The sequence below is a fragment of the Mus pahari genome, chromosome X, assembly GCF_900095145.1.
Source record: "Mus pahari chromosome X, PAHARI_EIJ_v1.1, whole genome shotgun sequence".
NCBI classification, from domain to species: Eukaryota; Metazoa; Chordata; class Mammalia; order Rodentia; family Muridae; genus Mus; species Mus pahari.
Genome location: NC_034613.1, coordinates 1,332,062 through 1,353,191, shown reverse-complemented (window position 1 = coordinate 1,353,191; position 21,130 = coordinate 1,332,062). Strand labels below are relative to the sequence as shown.

At 41.4% G+C, this 21,130-nt stretch overlaps 1 protein-coding gene across 2 annotated transcripts in view; it reads left to right on the top strand.

Annotated features, from left to right (window-relative positions):
* Positions 1-21,130, top strand: part of Clcn5 (chloride voltage-gated channel 5) — a 167,252-nt gene that overhangs the window by 59,315 nt on the left and 86,807 nt on the right. Inside the window, exon 3 of one of the 2 annotated variants that reach the window (XM_029534061.1) lies at positions 4,366-4,401. The exons of the other annotated variant lie outside the window; for it this stretch is intronic. Within the exon in view, the coding sequence (XP_029389921.1) occupies positions 4,366-4,401 (36 nt within the window). The remainder of the gene's footprint in view (positions 1-4,365; positions 4,402-21,130) is intronic. 2 annotated transcript variants of the gene reach the window in all.

Here is a 21,130-nt window from a genome sequence, read left to right as displayed (position 1 = left end):
GATAGTCCATCCTTTCATCTTAGCTCTAAATTTTGTCTCTGTACCTATATCCTTTCATGAGTATTTTGTTCCTTATTCTAAGGAGGAATGAAGTACTAAGGATGGCTTCTTAACCATGGCATTAGTGAGAGGGTAGCTGCTGAACTGTAAGCGGTAATCCGTGTGCAGAGGTGATGCTCACTGGAAGGAATGAAGCCCTTGTCTTGTTTCTTTGTCCCAAGAGCATTGATGCCATCTGTCTGGCAGCCCAAACTCTTGACAACTGCCCAGATCTGTAGGATCTTTTCAGTTCATTTATTATTTTTTTAAGAATTCCAGGTGTTTTCAATTATATTTAGTTGTGGTTTGTGGCAGATTTACTAGCTGGCTGGCTACATCTTGACTTGAGCCACAGAATCTACAAAATATTCTCAGTGTGTTTCTTCTTCTTTTTCTCTCATATCTATATACACATACATGAAATATTCAGATAGGCAGGACCTCTGTGTATGGATTACTATTAACACTTAATAATAAATAATACAGAAAATATTTTTGCCTCTCAAATTTTAGCATGAAAACAAAATAGCAAAATTCTCACTTTCCAATTATTAACTTTCAAATGGTGAGTTTTCACATGCTATTTGTGTCCTAGCCTAGAATTAGACATAACCCTCATGGGGTTCCTGTGGCTAGGAAACCTGCCTGTTTTCTTTCCAAAGACCTTGTGTGGCTTATAGGGTTGGCATTTTAATCAGCACACAGTAAAATTCCTAGTGATCACCGAGCTAGGTTGCACATGCCTGTAATTCCAGTGCTTAGAATGAAACCTGATCAGGAGTTGAAGATCATCCTTGGCTATCCTGAACTCCTTGAGACCCTGTCTTAGAACAGACCAGTGTGGACAAATACACAGTTACAGAAAAAAAGAGAAAAGCGCTCACACTGATAGTCTGACTTTGCTAGGCTAGTCTGCTGAGTGTTTTATGCATTTCCTACTTCCCCTCCCCCTGCAATAATTTCTTAGCTAAATGTTACATTAACCTTGAGATAAACACTAGCAGGTTCTGAGGTTGCCTGCCTATATGATTAATTAAGGAATATATTATAATCACAAGGGTTGGCGTATGTGGGGCTATAACTTTTCCTTGTTAGCCTGAGTAGTTAATTAAGTTCTGTTTGCCCGTGAAAAGCCAGCTCATGAAGTTACATGAAGTAGAGTACAATCGGGTGTGTGGCTGCCAGGCTGTTTCCTTGACTTAACTATGGAGGACTTGTTATTTGGTGGCTGAGTGATATTGAGCAATAGGATAGTTTAAACAGACTTAAGAATCCAGCAAGACAAGTTGGAAAAGAAGACGGCTGTGAACTTCTGGCCTTTGAGAGAGATGTGCTGGGCTCCAGTACATTTGGGCCTCTTCTTTCCTTGATTTGAGCTCTTGAATTTAAAGTTTCTTCCCCACACCTACCTCTCCACCACCAGTGTCAATTTTAGAGCAGTGTTTCTCCAGAGAACTAGAGACGGAAGGGTTTCTGCTTTTCCTTGCCTTTTCATTTAAGGGCTTTGTTTAAACCAGGATGGGGTCAGGGAGAAGCAGTTTTCCCAAGCGTAAGGGGAGTATCTATTTGCATTTTGTTATCTTTTGTTACAAAAGTTCTATAGTTGTACATGTTTAACAATATGTGATATGTATTTGTGTGTGCGTGTGTGTGTGTGTGTGTGTGTGTGTGTGTTAAATTCCATAACAACAGGAGAAGCAGAAGTTGGATTAGTGTAGTAAGTCTCATGGGGTCTTTTAGATTCAGTATGTGATCACTGAGGAGAGAAATAAAAGCACATTTTTTTAAATGAAATGATTTATGTGTGAAATCCTAGCACTTTCTTGGCTGAGGCAGGATTAAGTGTTCGAGGCCAGCCTGGACTACATAGTGAGTTCTAACCCAGCATTATAGCAAGACTTTGTCTTTGTCTAAAAATATTATTATAGTTTGAACAATCATTATCATATGATCCAAAAACTTTTCTTGAGCAACCATTGTGTGTAGCATTGTGGAGGATGCTAGAGAACTATGCCTTGAATTCTGCTGTACAATGGTGCTAATGTCAGTATAATGTAGTGACTGCCATGGTCCAAAGGGAGGTTAGGGAAGGAAGAGAAGAATATCAAGGAATAAATGAGACTTGGGCTTATTTTTTTTTATGTTTTTTTTTAAATTGGATATTTTCTTTATTTACATTTCAAATGCTATCCGGAAAGTTCCCTATACCCTATCCCCGCCCCTGCTCCCCTACACACCCACTCCCACTTCTTGGCCCTGGCATTCCCCTGTGCTGGGTCATATAAAGTTTGCAAGACCAAGGGGCCTCTCTTTGGGCTTACTTTTAATTGACACTTGCTATTTAGACATGTGGAAGGAGGGGGTGACAATCCACTGTGGCTGAGAAATACAAGTCTGGTTGGAGATTGATGGTAGGAGATGACCAAGGAAGTATGGAGAAGGCTGTGGAGAGCTGCCAGGCAGGGAAGGAATTTAGCTTAACAACAGGGGATGAGCTTGGAGAGGAATAACTGAGAAAAGGGTGTAACACAGTCAGATCCTAGGCATCTGAGCAGAAAGTGGTAATAGAATGCAGAAAGATGGGGCCTAGAGAGATGGCTCAGTGGTCAAACACCGGCTGTGTTTCTAGAGGAGCTGGGTTTGATCTCAGCACCCACATGGTAGCTCACAACTATGTTTAACTCCAGCCTCATGGGACTCCACACCCTCCTCTGGCTTCCACAGGCAAAAGACATTCACACAATACATAGATATACTATAGGCAAAATACTAATACATATAAAATAAATACATTTTAAAAAGAAAAGAAAGGGATAAGAAAATATTGGACACAAGCAAGTCCAGAGTTAGTGATAAATTACATTTATGGGACTAAAGGGGGAAGGAGAAAAAGAAAAGACCCACCTAAGTAGCTAAAACAAAATGAACACTAGTGATTGCAGGGAGCATTGAGAGAGAGGGAGAGGAGTCTGCCTTTGAGGAAGTCTAATGACTTCATCTTAGATATGGGATTCAGGTCTCAGCCTTGTTATTTGGTGGTAAATGGTTTGAATTAGTCTGTGGCATGAATGAGAGAACAGGAATTAGATATTTAGAATTTGAAAGTCATTAGAGAATAATGATGTCTGAATGTCAGAACAGAACTTTGAGTTGATTAGGAAGATGTATTCCTATCACAGACGAGGCATATTAGGAACATTGAGGGGGAGATGGCAACAGAGATTGACAGGAAAGACCATTAGAGAGGTGCACAGGAAACCCAGAAAGCCTTGCGAGGGTTACACAAATGAAGGTGAGAGCATTTTAAGGATTAGGGAGCCACCTTATAGCAGAGTCAAAGAAAGAATTAAGGGGAATAGCAAGTTGCTTGGTTTGTTTCTAAAAATAGTTCTAGCTTATTGATATTAGTGCTTTATTTATTAAACCCTCTTTGTAAAATTATAACACAACTAATAATACTGTATCATTTGATACAGCCCTGTTCAATTTTATATTCCATTCTGATTGAGAAGATATTCCTAGAAATATCTATGATTTTTCCTGCTGCTGAAACCCTGAAAGCAACATATTTTAAATTTTTCTTGGCTTAATATTTATTATTTATTATCTTTGGGAGGCTTGCCCTTTTCTGAAGGGAAACAGAGGAGGAGTGGATGGGAGGGGGCATAGAGTTGTGAGGTGAAGGGGGAGGAACTGGGAGGAGAGGTGGGAAACTGCAGTCTGGTTAGAATATGTGAAAGCATGAAGAAAGCAAATGGATTTTATATGAGCATTGTATTTCCATCATTCTTTCCTCCCATTCCTCCCACCTCCTCCATTCCTTTTCAAATCCATCCCCTCTTATTGTTTTATTGTTGTGTTTATATGTATAAGTTTATAAATAAACCTGCTGAGATCATTTACAGTGTGCTCAGGACTGACCTCTTGGGAGTGGCTAACCTACCAGGGGCTCATCCTTAGAGAAGGTTTATTCTCCTTCTCTCAGTAACTACTAATTGCCTATAGCTCTTCATATATGTATAAACCCATGTGAGAATTTCCCAGCCACGTTGGCTCGTTAAATGGTGTTGTCATTTTTTGTTTAGGTCTTATTTAGGGAACCGTCTTGTTGAGATTTCCTGGGTGGAGTCTCCCTGTCATTTATAGAAGGTGGTATCTTGAGTCTGCTGTGGGGCAAACACACATGCGTGGCAGAAGCCTTTCCATATTCTCTTAAAATGTATAATACCAAGTCACAAAATTCAAGCAAAATAGGATTTCTTAAAACAGTTTTAGCAGATTTTCTCCCCATACTGAAAATATTTATTTATAATATCTTTCTACTAGGGAGCTCGGAATGGAACCCGGGACCTTACATGTTAGGTAAGTGCTGTATGGGCACTGAGCCACACCCCTACCTCTTTATCAACTTTAGTATGGAGGAATTAAGGTGTAGAAGTGTCAGGCATATGCTCTTAAGAGTCAGCTCAAATCAGACAGGGTTAGGAGAATCTAATTCTCCAGATCATTTAATATTTTTTCTTTTCTCGGTGAGTGAATGAAGAGTAATTTTTAACTCAATGTGTCTTATCTGTTGGACATAACTTCAGATCAAGACTTATTCATAAACTTGTATCATTATGGAGTAAGATGTGGGTGGTATTTGTCATGTTAGTAGCCACCACACCTTAGGTGGGTGGCTAGAACTGACACTGAAGGATGGAGCTTGTGTCATGTAACACGGCACACCCTGAAACCCTCTTGACTTAGCAAACCACTTTATCCATATTGTGCAATATGGATAAGGAGAAACGACTTGACTAGCAAAGATAAGACATTTTGGGGCCCTTGAAATGGAAATACTTAGAAGAAAATGGGAACTGAATAGGTTTGTTTCCTAACAAGTTAGGGAGACCCTACCTGTATCTGAGGCCTGGAGCAATAGTAGTCAATCTCCTCCCTTGGGGAAAAATATGGCACGATGCAAATAACTTGGATGCAAAGCAAAGATGTGTGGAAAAGCTCTATGAGACATTCTGAACAAAGACATACTTAGATCAGACTTTTGGAGGAAGTGGGAAGTGCAGAGGACTGACGGCTCCTAAGAAAAAGCCTAAGCAGAGAGACAATGAACCTACTCATTCTGCCCCTCTGCCAAGTGGTGAGATGTAATGCGTTTATGTACCAAATGAATGATGTAACCGTCTCTATTTTTAGAGGGCACTTGAGCTCATGAGTAAGCTCCTTCCAAGTTGTCAGGATTCTTTTGTTTAAGTTTCCCCCGAGTAATAAAAATGAAATTCACTCAGATGCCATTGTTATCATGTATTATGTTTTGCCTTTAGAATTACTGGCATTGGAAAATGAGAAAAGTATTAGTGTTTCATATTTTTTTTGGGCGGGGGGGGGGGATGATTGCCAGCACAGCAGAGGTAGCCTGCCCAGGGCCAGAAGCAGCAAAAATCCATTGAATGCCTTGGTGCATGTGCAGTGTACAGTACTGTACTCTTTATTCATAACAGTGCAGCATGAACAGTTTACTGAAGGGTGCTATGACCACCCCACTCCTGCTGCTCATCTCATTGTTGGCTTGAGCCAGTTTCTGTGTTAGTGCTGGAGTCTGTGACATTTTCTCTCTGCCTTTCTTTCTTTCTTTCTTTCTTTCTTTCTTTCTTTCTTTCTTTCTTTCTTTCTTTCTTTCTTTCTTTCTTTCTTTCTTTCTTTCTTTCTTTCTTTCTTTCTTTCTTTCTTTCTGCATGCATGTGTGTACACATGTGTATGTGTGTAGGTGCATGTACCTATGCACATGAGAGGGCTAGTGAGGCACTCCTCTGTTACTGCCCATTTGTTCTTTTGAGGCAAGATCTCTCACTGAATGACATCTTGGATAGTGTATCTAGTGTGACAGCCAGCAAGCCCCAGGATTCCTTCTGTTTCTATTCTTTTCCGTGCTGGGGTTATAGGCCTATGTGGGATCCATCCACTTATTTATATGGATGCTGGTGTCCAAACTTTGGTCTTCATGTTTGTGCACTGAGTGCTCTTAACTGCTGAGCCACCTCTCCGTGTTTCTTGTCCTATCTTTTGCATTTTCTTCTGTAATCTTGCTCAAGCTTGACCATTCAAGGTCTGTAGGTCATTGAAAGTATACCTCACACTCGTTTCTGTTTTTTTTTTCTTTTTAAAAAAGATTTATTTATTATTTATTATATCTTAAGTACACTTGTAGCTGACTTCAGACACACCAGAAGATGGCATCAGATTTCATTATGGGTGGTTGTGAGCCACCATGTGGTTGCTGGGATTTGAACTCAGGACCTTTGGAAGAGCAGTCAGTGCTCTTAACCGCTGAGCCATCTCTCCAGCCCCTTGTTTCTGTCATATTGGTTTGGCGATCATCTTTATTCAGGCCTTATTCCAAAGACTATTGCAAGATTCATCTTCTTAAAACTGTGCAGAATGGGTTGCCAGTTCAGAAAGGAGTTTATGACATCTCCTGAATCATTCCTAAACTCTCTCAATTTATTCTCCAACTTGAGAAACTTTGGTACTGCCCATTGCTAGTCATTTGAATGTCGTCATCAGAAACCGCCTGCCCCTCTGGACTAGCTGCCTTGCTTGAGTAACTGATTTTAGTCTTTTCCAAGTAGAGAACTCCATAGATATGTCCTTCTTTTGACATACGTAGTCTTTCCCACTGTCTTGGTTGTTCTTTACTCAAACCTATGTGGTTTATAGCAGAGCAGCTCTAATCTAAATCTTGGGTTTTTATTTCTTTGTTTGCTTACCTACTGCTTTGTGTAAGTAGTTCAGGTTCAGCATATTCTTTTATCTAGAGTAGTTCTATCCTTGTATTAGGAAGTCATCAAATCAGGCTGGATCTTAGCTTTTCATAGGACCATCACTTGAGGAGACACTTTAGGTTCCTCAAGGATAGTGACTATATTATACATATCAAGTCCCAAAATGTATATCTTGCTTTTAGGGTATTCCTGAATCTGGAGGCGCCATTATCTCAAGAAATTTTAAGAGTTAGTTTTCTGGCCTGTTTTGCTGGTATGTCCCTACTACAGGTGTCAAAGACACACTTTTAATATTTTGTCTGGCATGTGTCACTGTTGTATAGATCCATCCTCACAATGTACCTTACCCCCTGGATGCATGCATATGTCATTCTCAGTCTCTGATCTATTTTTGCCATATTCTCCCTCAAGAGTGAGCATTTTAATTCAAGATTCCACATCTAGGTCTGTATCCTTAGTTCTCTTTCTCCTTTAATTGCATTTGTTGAACATAAAAGTGTGAATATAACTACAAGCAAGCTGCTCTTAGGATCCCAGATAAGAATGAAGATGAACTCTTGGGGTACAAGACATTTGTGGGTATCTTTTAGTGACAGATCTCCAGAGAGGCCTATTTTGTTGCTCCTGGTGCCAACACTTATGAGTCATATTTAGCATTTATACTGTTCCAGATACTGATGCTGGCCGTAGTGTTCCGGCTAGTCCTTACAGTGACTCTGAGAGTCCACAGCTACTGCTATGTCCATTTTATTGATGAAAATGCAGGTATGGAGAGATGAGATGTGGCTGTTAGTGGCAGAACAAAGAATTCCAAAGCCTAGGCTATGTTCTGCTGCTTGAGTGACACAAATACTGGAGGTATGTGGAAGCTTCAGTCCTATTTCCTACTGTCATCTTTTTTGCTTAAACATGCTTAGACATTCTTCAGTCTTTCATGACACATCCTCTTTCATGCCATGACATAGGCATCCATGTACACGAGGTGAGCCTTCTCATGAGCAGACATGCCTCTAAGTCACAGATGGACAGATCTTCTGCCTCAAACCTGTACCATTCCCACTTCCAGTCTGCTTGGTACCTCACAGATCACTCTCCCATGTTAGTTTTGGATTCCTTTTTCCATACATAGTGTCTATGGGTGAATGAACCTTGCTGTGCTTTTCTGCTTGAGCAAAGAACCTCACATCCTTTCTGTATGTCTTTAACTGTGGGAAAGGGAACATAACAAATTCTCCTGCTAGGAAGGCCAGGGCCAAGTAGTGGGAGTAGGTGGGTAGGGGAACAGGGGCGGGGGGGTTATAGGGAACTTTCGGGATAGCATTTGAAATGTAAATAAAGAAAATAATAATAAATAAAAAAAGAAAAAAAAACAAATTCTCCTTCTAACTATGCAGTTTTCAGGAGAGCAAGATCTGTCTGTCTATTCATTTGTCCATCCATCATCTATCATGTCTGTTTGCCCTTCCGTACGTTGGTCCAGCCAGCCAGCCAGCATCTGTCTGTCTGTCCATCTATCCGTCCATCCATCCATCCATCCATCCATCCATCCATCCATCTGTCTGTCCACCCACTGGTTCATCCATTGGTCCATCCATCCATCCATCCATCCATCCATCATCTGTCTATCCATTTGTCTGCCTGTCTGTCCATTGGTCCATATACCCATAATCTATCATAGATTATGTCTGTCTGTCCATCTGTCCATCTGTCAACCCATTGATCCATCCATCTGTCCATCTGTCTGTCCCTCTGTCCATTGGTCCATCCATTCATCATCTGTCTATCATCTCTGTCCATCTGTCCTGTCCATTGGTCTGTCCATCCATCCATTCATCTATCCATCCATCTATCCACCATCTGTCTATCTATCATGCCTGTCTGTCTATCTATCTGTTCATCTGTCTGTTTGTTGGTCCATCCATCCAGTCTGTCCATCCACCCAACGATCTGCCTGCCTGCCTGCCTGTCTGTCTGTCTGCCTATCTCCCTATCTATCAATCATGAGATGGGACCTTGCTATTCAGCTGTCCTGGTATTCTCTACTTAGCCCAGAGTAGCTCCATTTAAGACAATTCTCCTACCTCAGCCTCTGTAGTGGTAGGACTAAGCCCAGCTTCAGTAAACCTTTTTGTTATTTTTCTTACTTATTCACTTATTCACATATTCCTGACATAGCACAGGGTTTACTGGGCTTGAGCCTTTGTTTGTATGTGTGTGTGTGCGCATGTGCGCACATGCATGTGTGTGTGTGTGTGTGTGTGTGTGTAGGACCACAGATACATACAGTCTAAGGCATCTGACTCATTCATTCTCATGTCTTGAGTGGATGAAGTAAATGTATTTTTTCATTCTCCCTTTTATACCTGGAGCTTATAGGAGGGTGAACTTTCTAGTGTCCCTTAGTGCACAAACGTGCACGCATGCATACACACACACACACACACACACACACACACACACATCAAAAACAAAAACAGAAAATACAGTAGTAGCACCAGAACAGAGAGAGCCCATGCCCCTTTTCTGTTACCTAAAAGCAATGAAGGCTGGGCGTTATTAGTGCTTTTCTTGTAGACTTGGATATTATGATGATACCCTCCTCACCCTCAGGTGGACTCACAGATGATACATACATAGTTATAAGAGAACGAGGCCACTTATCACCCCATGCCCCCTTATTCTGATATCTGTGCACATCTTCTGTCAGTGAGTGAGACAAGGAGAACCCCATTTGTCTTATATGTCTCACATGCTGGTCTGTGAGCTGTCTTGATTCTGTCCCACACATGGAGTCTATGGATGTATAAGCTTTCTGAGCTGCACTCTTGTCTTTAGTGTGCTTTCTGAGTGCCATACCTGCATGCATGTAGGATGGTGAACTTAAAACAAGTTATTTCTAAAACACATATGCATTCTCCCTGTCTCTGTCTCTGCCTCCATATACACACCTATTCATGCACATGCATTGTGGTGGTTTGAATGAGAATGACCCCATAGGCTCATATATTTGAAAGCTTAGTTACCCGGGAGTAGAACTCTTTGCAAAAGATTAGGAAGTGTGGCCTTGCTGGAGTAGGTGTGGCCTTGTTGGAGTAGGTGTGGTCTTGTTGGAGTAGATGTGGCCTTGTTGAAGGAGTTGTGTCAATAGATATGAGCTTTGAATTTTCATAAGCTCTCACCAGGCCCAGATTGATTTTGCCAGCCTGTCACTTGCAGATCAGGCATGAGCTCTCAATTCCTTCTTCAGCACCATGTCTTTCTCTATGCTGCCATGCTCCCTGTCATGTTGATAATGGACTAACTCTCTGAAACTATAAGCCCCGAATTAAATGCTTTCTTTGATAAGTTGTCTTGGTCACCATATCATTTTACAGCAACAGAATCATAACTAAAACAATTTCTTTTGGTGATGGTTAACAAGGTATTGCACTCATGGCCCTGCATAGCTTAGGCACATACCCTACAACTGAACTGTACCCCAGCACTCCCTCCAGCTTTCCTGTTGTATTTTTTCTCTTTCATTTCTCTTCTCCACTCACATATATGAGTCTAGTTTTCCAGAAAGTAGATCCACATCACCTTTTGTTCTCATCTACTTTTGAGTATACAAAACTTTGGAGTTTGGTAGATAGGTACAGATATTCTAGCTTGTTTTATTACTAGCTTTTTGATCTTGGGATAGCAATTTACCTTGTGTCTCAGATTTTCACAGTATATAAATATGGGTAACTAGTTGTACTAACCTTGTGGTGTTGTAAATATTGAAACATGGAATGACAGTATTCGGTTCAGGACCCCAGTCCACAGGATGGTCCAACTCACAGTCAGGATGGATCATCTCTCCTCAGTTAAGCCTTTCCAGAAACATTCTCCCAGACATGCCTAGAGATATGTCTCCTAGGTGATTCTGAATCCAATCAAGTTGATAAAATAAGATTAACTATCATATCTGGGTTAAGCGTTGGACTTTTTTCACTTCTCATCAATCTTGAGCTAATCTGGTCTTGCAGCTGTAAGTAAATGCCTCCTTCATAGATGGATTTCATATTTATGTTGCTGAATTTCATATGTTTTCATTCAATTGTATATCAGACATCTGCCCCAGATGTCTAATAAGCATCTAAAACTTTAATGTATCCAAAGCTGAAATCCTGGTTTTCTTCCCTTGCCTTTCAAAAAGAGCAGCGCCCCTTCCAGTGTTGTATAACTCTAGTTGTATCCCCTAGGTGCTCAAGCCAAGACTACAGAACATTTGAGTAGGCAAGAGTCTGGAAGTATCTTTGAAATTTATTTTTTTTACTCTTTAAGTCCAAGGCATTATGAAATGCAGTTGGCTGTACTTTTGAAATGTATGTCCAATCTAACACACATTAGAAGTGGCTAATATCGCATTGCCTCCATTACTTCTACCTTCATTACCTCTTCCCTGGGCTCAAAAGACCTTGTGCCCTACCTTTTGTGTGAGCACACAAATGTGATCAGGAGATAAAGCATACTTTTCTGGCTTTCTTTCTGATGGCTCACATTACAAATTCTCAGCTTTCTTTTTTGTTTGTTGATTTTTATTTTGACACATGATTGTACAACGTAAAGCAGACAGGTCTCCAGCTTGCCATTCACCTGCCTTAGCCTCCCATTGCTGAGATTATGGAGGGTGTACTGCTACACCCAGATTATATCCTAACCACGCTTTCTAGCTGTTCTTTAAGTATGATCTAGCATTGTTTCATCTGTAGAACAGGGAACATGATCATTACTTCATAGATATTTGTGGGAACAAATTAGTTATATATGAAAGTACTTAATGTTGCAGATTGGTTTGAATGTTATTTGTATTAATTCGGCTCCTGAAATCATATGCGAACTCACATGTCTGTGCTGAGGGTCTCTGCACCTAGTTGGCTGATTGGGAATTAAAGTTGCCAGTGGCCAGTGACTGGGCAGGGAGACAGAAGCCAGACTTTTAGGATTCCCCAGCAAGAAGCACACCAGAGAAGGAAGAGGGGATTCCACAATGACAAGGATATAAGTGACAGACCATGCAGGGAAGGTGCAGGAGGGAGAGACAACTGAAATGTAGGTACAAAGGGGAAGGTGGCCCTAGAAGGGCTGCCCAAAAGAGTTCAGGACAGCAAAGATAAAATATTGATTTAATAAATGTTAGCTCAGGAATGTTGAAGGGGAGTGTGTAAGCCATGTGGAGGTTAAGGAGTGTCCCAGCCATTGGACTAGCTTGGGACATATTAAAAATATGCCGACATGTATGTGTCTTTTATTCGTGAATCCCAAGCACTTGTGCAGGTATAGAGGAGGCGCACACAGTCACTGGAAACATAGAACAGCTCTTTCAGTTCCTTCTGTCCTTTCTGTAACTCCTCCATTGGGGACCTTATGCTCAGTCCAATGGTTGAATGAGAGCATCCACCATAGGGGGAAAAACAATATGAACCAACCAGTACCCCCAGAGCTCCCCGGGACTAAACCACCAACTAAAGGGTACATGTGGAGGGACCCATGGATCCAGCTGCATATATAGCAGAGGATGGCCTTGTTGGACCTCAATGGAAATAAAGGCCCTTGGTCCTGAGAAGGCTTGATGTACCAATATAGGGGAAAGCCAGGGCAGCGAGTGGGAGTGGGTGGGTTGGTGAGCGGGGGGAGGGGGATGGGATAGGGGCTTCTCATAGGGGTAACAGGAAAGGGGATAACATTTGAAATGTAAAAAAAGAAAATACCTAATTTTTAAAAAATAAATAAAAAAACAAACAAAGAAACATAGAAGAGATTAACAAATTACCACAACTTAATACTCTACCAAGAGCAAATATAAACTGGCACTGGGAATAAAAAGAAGAGAAAGAAAAGAATATTAAAAACAACTGGAAAAGGGGCAGTGAGTGGAATATACAGTGAATAAGTAAAATAAATAATCAAGAGTATAAAACAAATAGTCCATAGGAAGTGAACATTCCTAAAGGCATATATGTGCATGTTCACAAATACACCTTTTCACTGTGCTATATCTAATGCAGTCATCATACCTTTCAGGACCAACATACAACACAGACAAAGACACACCGTTATACATGCATGCTAATGTGTACACAGGAGAGCAAGCCTACAGATTTGCTTTTTCTCTTCCATGCCTTGAGTGTAGGACCGTGACATCTTAATTACCCTCCCACACCCAAGGCTTGCAGGAGAGCAAGCCTTCTCTTCTCTCTCCTGTACATAGGCATATACATATACATATACATATACATATGCGTATACATCTACATATACATATGCATATACATCTACATATACATATGCATATACATCTACATATGCATATACATCTACATATGCATATACATCTACAGCAAAGGCATGGCTCTTCTCTCTCGTGTGCGCTCTGTGTGGGATATAGATACACAGCATCGCCATTTGCCATCTCTTCCAATTGACTTTCCTGCCTGTAATGGCTCTCTTGGTCCGCGTGTGTGTTCCTCCTGCCGTACCCATCATCAGTTTCATGTAGCTGCTTTGTTGTTTCTGTGTGATCCCTGGGCTGCTTTCTGTTGCTTGTTCCATAGAAAGTACCTACCTGTTGTGCCAAGAGAGTGAACCCTTCCCTGCTCCCTCTCTCACATCCCTTGCATGGTGGAGGGTGAGCTCTCTGAAAACCCCTCCCACATGCAGGGTTTGCAGGATGGTGAGCTTCAGCTTTCCTTGCTCTCTTGTGCATGGTGGACACATACATACACAACTTCATTAAAAAAAAAAAAAACCCACATAACCAAGGAAACAGCCCTCTGTTCTTTCTTCCACCTGACATGCACATCTCACATTTTTCTTTCTCAAGGCAGGGCTCATGTGTCCCATGCTGCCTTCGAACTCTCTGCATAGCTAAGGATGATGATTTGGCACTTTTTTGGAGACAGGGTTTCTCTGTGTAGCCCTGGCTGTCCTGGAACTCATCTGTAGTCCAGGCTAGCCTTCAACTCACAGAGATCCATCTGCCTCTGCCTTCTCAGTTCTAGAAATAAGACTGGAGTGGCTATGCCTGGCTTGATGATACATTTCTGATCTTCATGTCTCTTTGTCCTGAATGCTAGGATGATAGGAGTGTACACCTGGTTTCTGCTGTGCTGGGGATCGAACCCAGGGTTCAGTGAGTTCTAGGCATACTTTTATCAACTGAGTTATATTTCCAGCCTTCTTACCTTTTAATTTTGTATTGTATTTTGTATAGAGTATGGACCCTTACCTTTGGTGACAGTTATTGCTTAGGAAGAAGGGAAGTCTTTTGTCCTGGCCTTGCTTTTCCTGTGTGTAGGGAGCAGAGAGCACCTTCTCAGGACTCTCATTCTCAGGATAGCCAGAAAGAGAGCCATCCAGCTATTTCTCACAAACTTCGGCTATGAGGGAATTTGCACCTACTCCTTTAGATCCATTTGTTCACATATATACTAGGTTTCAGGGAGTGGAAACCTCACTATGCCATTCTTTCCCACATATATACTTCTTTGCACAGGAGAGTGTATGATAGCTTTTAGACATTAATTTGGATATTTCTTTTTTTGTTTGATACTGAAACTCTTTCTCTTGAAAGTTGGAACTTTTTCCTCATTTTGTCCCAGACCTAGGGTTCACAGCTGATTTGTTTGGTAGGCTATTCAGCAAATTTCACTTGGTTATCTTTTTTACTTTGGGTATTTCCCTGTGCACCCACATACACAGCACTAATCAGGACTAATAGAGAGACGAAGGCAGTAAACAAAATGATTAAACACACAATGGGTCATTGTTGCCCAGGAGAATGAAAAAGCAAGGGAAACAGGTATGTAATGAGTGGAGTGATAATAGTAGGGAAAATGGTGGCGTCTCAGTTTCCAATGGAGTCTTCAGGAAAGGCTGCTCTATTCTGAGAGTATCAGAGCCATTGCAGCAGCAGCAGAAGTATGTAGAAAGGGTTCAGTCATAGATGGAGGGCAGGGTACTGATGATTAGTGTGAGTCTGCACAAAAGGAAGGATTGCTTTCTTTTTGTAAGAAAAGAGCCATTGTGCCATTACCATGTTTAGAAATAATTACCGATTCTTTGACATCATATATCCATTGTTCAAGTTTCCATTTCTTTTGGAGATATCATAAACTAGGATCTAAATAAGGCCCTTGCAGTAATTTCATTGGCCAGTATTTTAAGCGCCTTTGAATTATAAGCCCATCTCTACCTTTTTCCTCATAGTTATTTGTTGGAAGAAAATAGGTCATATATCTGCGTGGCTTTCCATAGTCTTGTGTTTTTGTGAGCACATTCCTCTGATGTAGTTTCCATGCTCCCTTTCTTTGCATTTCCTATTAATTGAGAGTTGTATCTAAGAGCCTGATTAGATTCAGGCTTAATTTGTGGGGAGGAAAGAATTGCCTCCATTCACAGATACGGGTCTTTGTGTGTGATAGATTGCCATTGATGCTCAAATCCTAGAGCCATTATTTCATTAGCAGTTGTAGAATGGTGGCATTCCACTATCCATCCTCCTGTTAATTGCTGGGTAACTTCTGTAAAGTAAAACTTCCCCTCATTTACTATTTGATTACCTACTAATAACAGTTTTCCTAAGAAAGAAAGGTTAAATGCTTGAATCTCTTATGAGGACTAAAAATGATTTATTGCAACAATATGCATTCAAAAACTATTTTGATAAACACAGGGATTTAAATGTATTTAGTTTGCCCCTCATTGCACTTCTTCTCCACAGTGAAGCTCAAATCTTCCATCTTCTGCCAGTGTGAGCTTCTTCAAATATGGTGTCATGTGTCTGTAATTCTGTACTTAAGGTATGGAGGCAGGAATATCATTGCAAGTTTGAGGCTACCATAGGCCACATAGTGAGTACTGTGCCAATATAGACCCTGTCTCTGAAATTCAAACTTATTGGCCTTTAGTCCTTTGGCTCTAGTAGTTATTTGATAACTTCTCTGCCTTCAGGGATGCAAAAATGCTTCTTACTCATTGTCATCATCACTCTGATATTTGACATGCTTTCAACAAGCGTTTGTTTCCTTAAGTCAGATAACGTATTAGAGTTCATATATTATGTGGACATGTGAGTTCTCGTTGTATCTGGATTGGTAGGTGTTTTTAAACTTCTTCACGATAAAAGCAACAGCATTAACAAAATGTTTTTCTCATACTGTTAGTAATAGATAAAATATATTATTCAGCTTAAGTTCTTATTTATAATTCAGAGTTAGAGTTATTAGGGCTTGGATATTTAATTGTTTCATAACCCTCGTTTTGACTGTTGTGTGGCAAATCAGGAGAGTTCCAGAGGCTGACGAGGAAGCCACGGAAATAATATAGTTGTTGTGAGGTCTGATGGAGGTTTGGGCAAGGTGGTGATGCTGACAGTGGGGAAAAGTAGCAGTGGTGGCGCACGCCTTTAATCCCAGCACTCGGTAGGCAGAGGCAGGCGGATTTCTGAGTTTGAGGCCTTCCTGGTCTACAGAGTGAGTTCCAGGACAGCCAGGGCTACACAGAGAAACCCTGTCTTGAAAAGCCAAAAAAAAAAGTAGTTATGAATTTACTTCAAATGTAGAGCAATTTGGATTTTTCTGATGTTGGATGTGAAGTATGAGAGAGGTAGCCAAAGGCAGAGTTCCTTTTCTTCTTACCCATGAATGAATTGCATGCATGTCTGGGTGCCACCGCCACCTCCTCTTTAATCCTTAACACCTTGAGCTTTGCCAGTGCACAGTACCTGGGCAAGGACTCTCAGAGAGCAAGCATCCTCTGGCATCCTCTGCACAAAGAAAGCATGTATTTATCACCTCTCCTAGTGCAGAGGTTTTTGAGCATGTTTTGGATTTGCATGTCCAAAAAGTAGGCAATGCATGAGGGGTTATGAATGTATTGTGAGCTAAGATTTGTATCTAAGAATAAATTCCTTATTCTCATCACGCTTCCTCCTTTCATCTGTTCAAGGGTTATACAAAGTAAATTTGTCTTAATTTCTCTCTGCAATCCTTGTGATACAGCTGTTTTGTTTGCTCCTTCCATGTGGTACCTGCTGCTAGTGTTTTCTACATGAAGTATATGGAGCTGGGATTCAGAAAAAAATTAAAAATGGAAGTCTCTCCTGTTTGCCTGTGTGTATTTATAGCTAAGTATTTCTTAACAATGGGAATTTCTGAGAAATATGGTTGTTAGGTTATTTTTGTTGTTGTATGAATATTATGGAGTTGCCTAGTTACTGTTCTATTGCTGAGAAGAGACACCATAACCAAGGCAACTTATAAAGGAAACAATTTAATTGGGGGCTTATTAAAAATTTCAGTGTGAGTCTATGACCATCATGGTAGGGAGCATGGCAGCAAGCAGGCAGGCATGATGCTGGGGCAAGAGCTGGGAGCTCATATCTTATTGCAAGTTATAGGCAGTGGCAGGGGAGAGAGAGAGAGAACACACGAGAGAGAGAGTGAGAGAGAATGAGAACACAAACAAGTTTGAGCCTAGCGTGGGGTTTTTGAAAACTTAATGTCCACTCCTAGTGAGCTGCCTCCTTGAACAAGGCCACACACCTAATCCTTCCCAAAACAGTTCCACCTACTAGGAACCAAGCACTCCAATTTTCATTAAACCACCATGGGAGTGTATAGTTAAACTAATAAGGATGCAGCCTCACTAGGTGATGAAATATTATGTGACTACTATTGTATATGTAGTTTGTGGTTTACCAAAGCATCATGTGGTATGTGACTGTAGTTCCTATTGTATGATAGTGTGCTGATATGTGGAGCCAGTGGTAAGTTGGGCAGTCCAGTCTCTGTATGTAGCAGGTGCATACAGGAAGATGAAAATCATTCTCAGTGTGTACGATCACATGTACATGTCTGAGATGCTGTAGAATGAACTTATTGACTTTAGCCTCCACTTTGTGAGCATCAAACCTTATCACGTTCTCAACACACATAGGCAACCTACATATGCAGAGTCCCACTGGCAGGTTAGCAGGGACAGTCCTGCTACCCTAACTTTGTTCTCTTACACCTCTAAGGAAGGGCTGTGGGCTCTCTTGGTTTTCATCTTTGATGGAGCTGTTGTAGGAAAGTATACTTGTTTGTTAACACTGACACTTTTGTACATGTATACATAGACAGCCATAGATATGCTTTTGCATAAGTTGGATAGATAGGAGAATAAATACTAAAGAAGCCCATCTATAGCTAGGTGTACACCATATACAGGCCTGTGAGCATAGAAAGTTTCTTTTGTTGTTTGATACACTTGTTTTCTCATAGAGAAAATGCCGTACTGTCATTCATTTATATTCTCTCTCCCTCCCTCTCTACTTCCCCCCTCCTTACTCCTGACTCTCTTCCCCTCTCTGTGGCATATTGTAGGAAAGTGAAAGATTGAGACTTGCGATTTTGTCTTTCATATCCCTCATAGGAAGGGGTGTGAACTTCATTGATTTAGGCACATTGAAGAAGAATTACCAGAGAGCCTGTCCTTGCATTGTCTTTTACAGATTCTCTGAGTCACCAGTATTCATGCCTCCTTCACCTGGCTTTTGCATGTATGAATATGACCATACTATTGTAAAAAGGATATTCATTCAGACACGTATGTACAAGAATGGGAGTGTAAGAGGTAAAAATAATAATAGCCAGGGGCCAGGTACTGCACCCTACTCTAGGCTTGCATCTTATTTTTCTTGATACTCTTTAAAAAGATAGCATTTGTTATTCTCATTTTTCAGAAGTAGTCCATGACCTTGGATAAAGCAGGTAGATTCTCTAATCCAATACGTGGTGAAGTATAGGTTTGAACCAGGGTTTGTAGATACCAAACTCCACGGTTTCCCTGTCTTATCCATGATGCTGGTAAGGTCCCCAGTATCACCCAGCCCCTTTTAGAAATACAAAATCTTGAGCTCGCTAATGAGAAACCTCTGTAAGTGATCTTATTACCAAGTCCTCCAGGTATCTGAAGTAACTTTAATAAGATGCTGATGTGTGTTAAAGGTAAGGATGCCAATCTCTACTGCCATCTTGTGAGCTTAGGGCCTCTTCTCTCTGTCTCTCTTTTTTTCTTTCAGTATTTTGTATCTCTGGCTTTATATTTTTATAATCTCAGAACAAAATATGAATGTATATATTTAGACATGTTTCTCTGTATCTGTCTGTCTGTCTGTCTGTCTGTGACTGTGTCTGTCTGTGTCTGTCTATCTCTGTCTCTCTTTGTCTCTGTGTCTGTCTCTCTGTGTCTGTCTGTCTGTCTGTCTGTCTGTCTGTCTGTCTGTCTCTCTCTCTCTCTCTCTCTCTCTCTCTCTCTGTGTGTGTATGTGTGTGTGTAGGGTGCAGACGTCAACCTGAGGTGCTTTCCCTTAGGGGACATCTACCCTGTTTTTTAAAACAGTCTCTAATCGGGACTTGGTACTCACCCGTTAGGCCAAGGGATCCACCTTTCTTTGACTCCTCGTGATTGGCTCTTTTATGTGGAGGCTGGGGGTTGAACTTAGGTGCCTAGACATACTTAATGTGAAGCTCAAGAACCTTGTCTTCTTTCTCATCACAAATAAGTACCATGTGTCAAAGGTGAGCCCATGTGTTCATTTGCTGTGAACCTTTTGCCCTGCTTCAGTTCTCTGACCCTTGCTACCTGGGTGAGAGTGTTGCCGCAGCAAGGATTCTGAGAGCCAGACCTTTGTGTTTGTAAAGGACAGAGCACATCTCTCTTTCTCCTATTGTGCGTTGCACAAAAGCATATTGACCACACACAGGAAGGGCAGGTTCCTGAGCCTTGCTTGCTCCCCCTCTCGAATCCTTGGAACCTAGGTGTGAATGCTGCTTTAGTGCAACACACCTGTTCAAGGATTCAAAGAGGCTGAGCCTTGTCTGCGCGTAGAATAGCCCATACCTGCACATCTCACCAGCCACCTTTCCTCCTCCTGGCCACCATTTGATTTTGTTTTTAGCTGCCAGCCTTCGTTCTACACATTTTCTAATGGGAAAATGGTCTTTATCATGTTTGCTAGACATGCTTCTACTTCTCAGCATGAGCTTTTTTGATTCCCAGTTTGCTAAGTGTCAGATCATGTGATGAGCACACATGAGGTGCTGCTACTCAGGCAACCCATTTGTTACATCCAGTGATAACCCCTGTTCCACAAAGCTTGAATTGTATAAAGGCATTGGAAAGGAATGAAGTATGCTCATCCACTGTGCCCTCTTTCAGCAAGTATGTGCAATCTCAGATCCCAGCCTTCTTGCTACCTTCCAAACATAAATCAGGTCCCCACAAGTGCTCAAGTATGAGCTGGGAGAGATACCATTTTGTATACATAGAAGTTTTCTCTGAGAGAGGATGCTATGGCCAGCGGCAGATACATATATAAATCAAGGGTGTCAGGCTTGGGTATAGGTGGCGATGCTTAGCTGGACCAGGACAAGGAAAGTTAAATATTATATATAGAACCACACAAACATGGTACAGGTTCCTGGGCCTTCTGCTCTGCTCATCCTCTCTAATCCTTTGTCCCTGGGTGAAAATGCTATTTGTATGCAATGCACCCGGGCAAGGATTTGGGGAAGGTGAGCCTGATCTGCATGGAGAAGGACAGGAGGTCTGTGCATCATATCTCATCTGTTTGCTGCTTGCAGACTTCTTTTATGCCTCTCCCCGTGCCTTCCTTCTTTCCTTCTACAAATACAACGGGCATGGTGCATGGGAGAGTGACAGATTTGGCCTCTTCCCCACCTAGATTTTATAGGTAGAACTTTATTGCCACCTATGACCCTAACAGGTATCGAGAACAAGTGGAGCACATAGTAAACTCTGTATTGACATAAGTGTGCAGCTTTTCATTCTAGTTCTCATACCGACACCTGGAAGAGAAATTCTTCTTTAGTTCACTCTTGGAGGAATGCACAGGGCAAGAACTGTAAGCCTTCTTGTTGAACCCACATGCCAGGGGCTTAGGTACAGGCTGTGCCTTTCTAGTACTTGCTACTTGGATGAGTGTGGTTTACGAACGCAATACACCTGGGCAAGGGTTCAGGCATTGAGTCATCTTCATGTAGGACCTTTACTGCCCCTTCCACTGTTTCCTATTTGTTCAGTGGCTTAGTCAGGGTTTCTATTCCTGCACAAACATCATGACCAAGAAGCAAATTGGGGAGGAAAGGGTTTATTTGGCTTACACTTCCATACTGCTGTTCATCACCAAAGGATGTCAGGACTGGAACTCAAGCAGGTCAGAAAGCAAGAGCTGATGCAGAGGCCATGGAGGGATGTTACTTACTGGCTTGCTTCCCCTG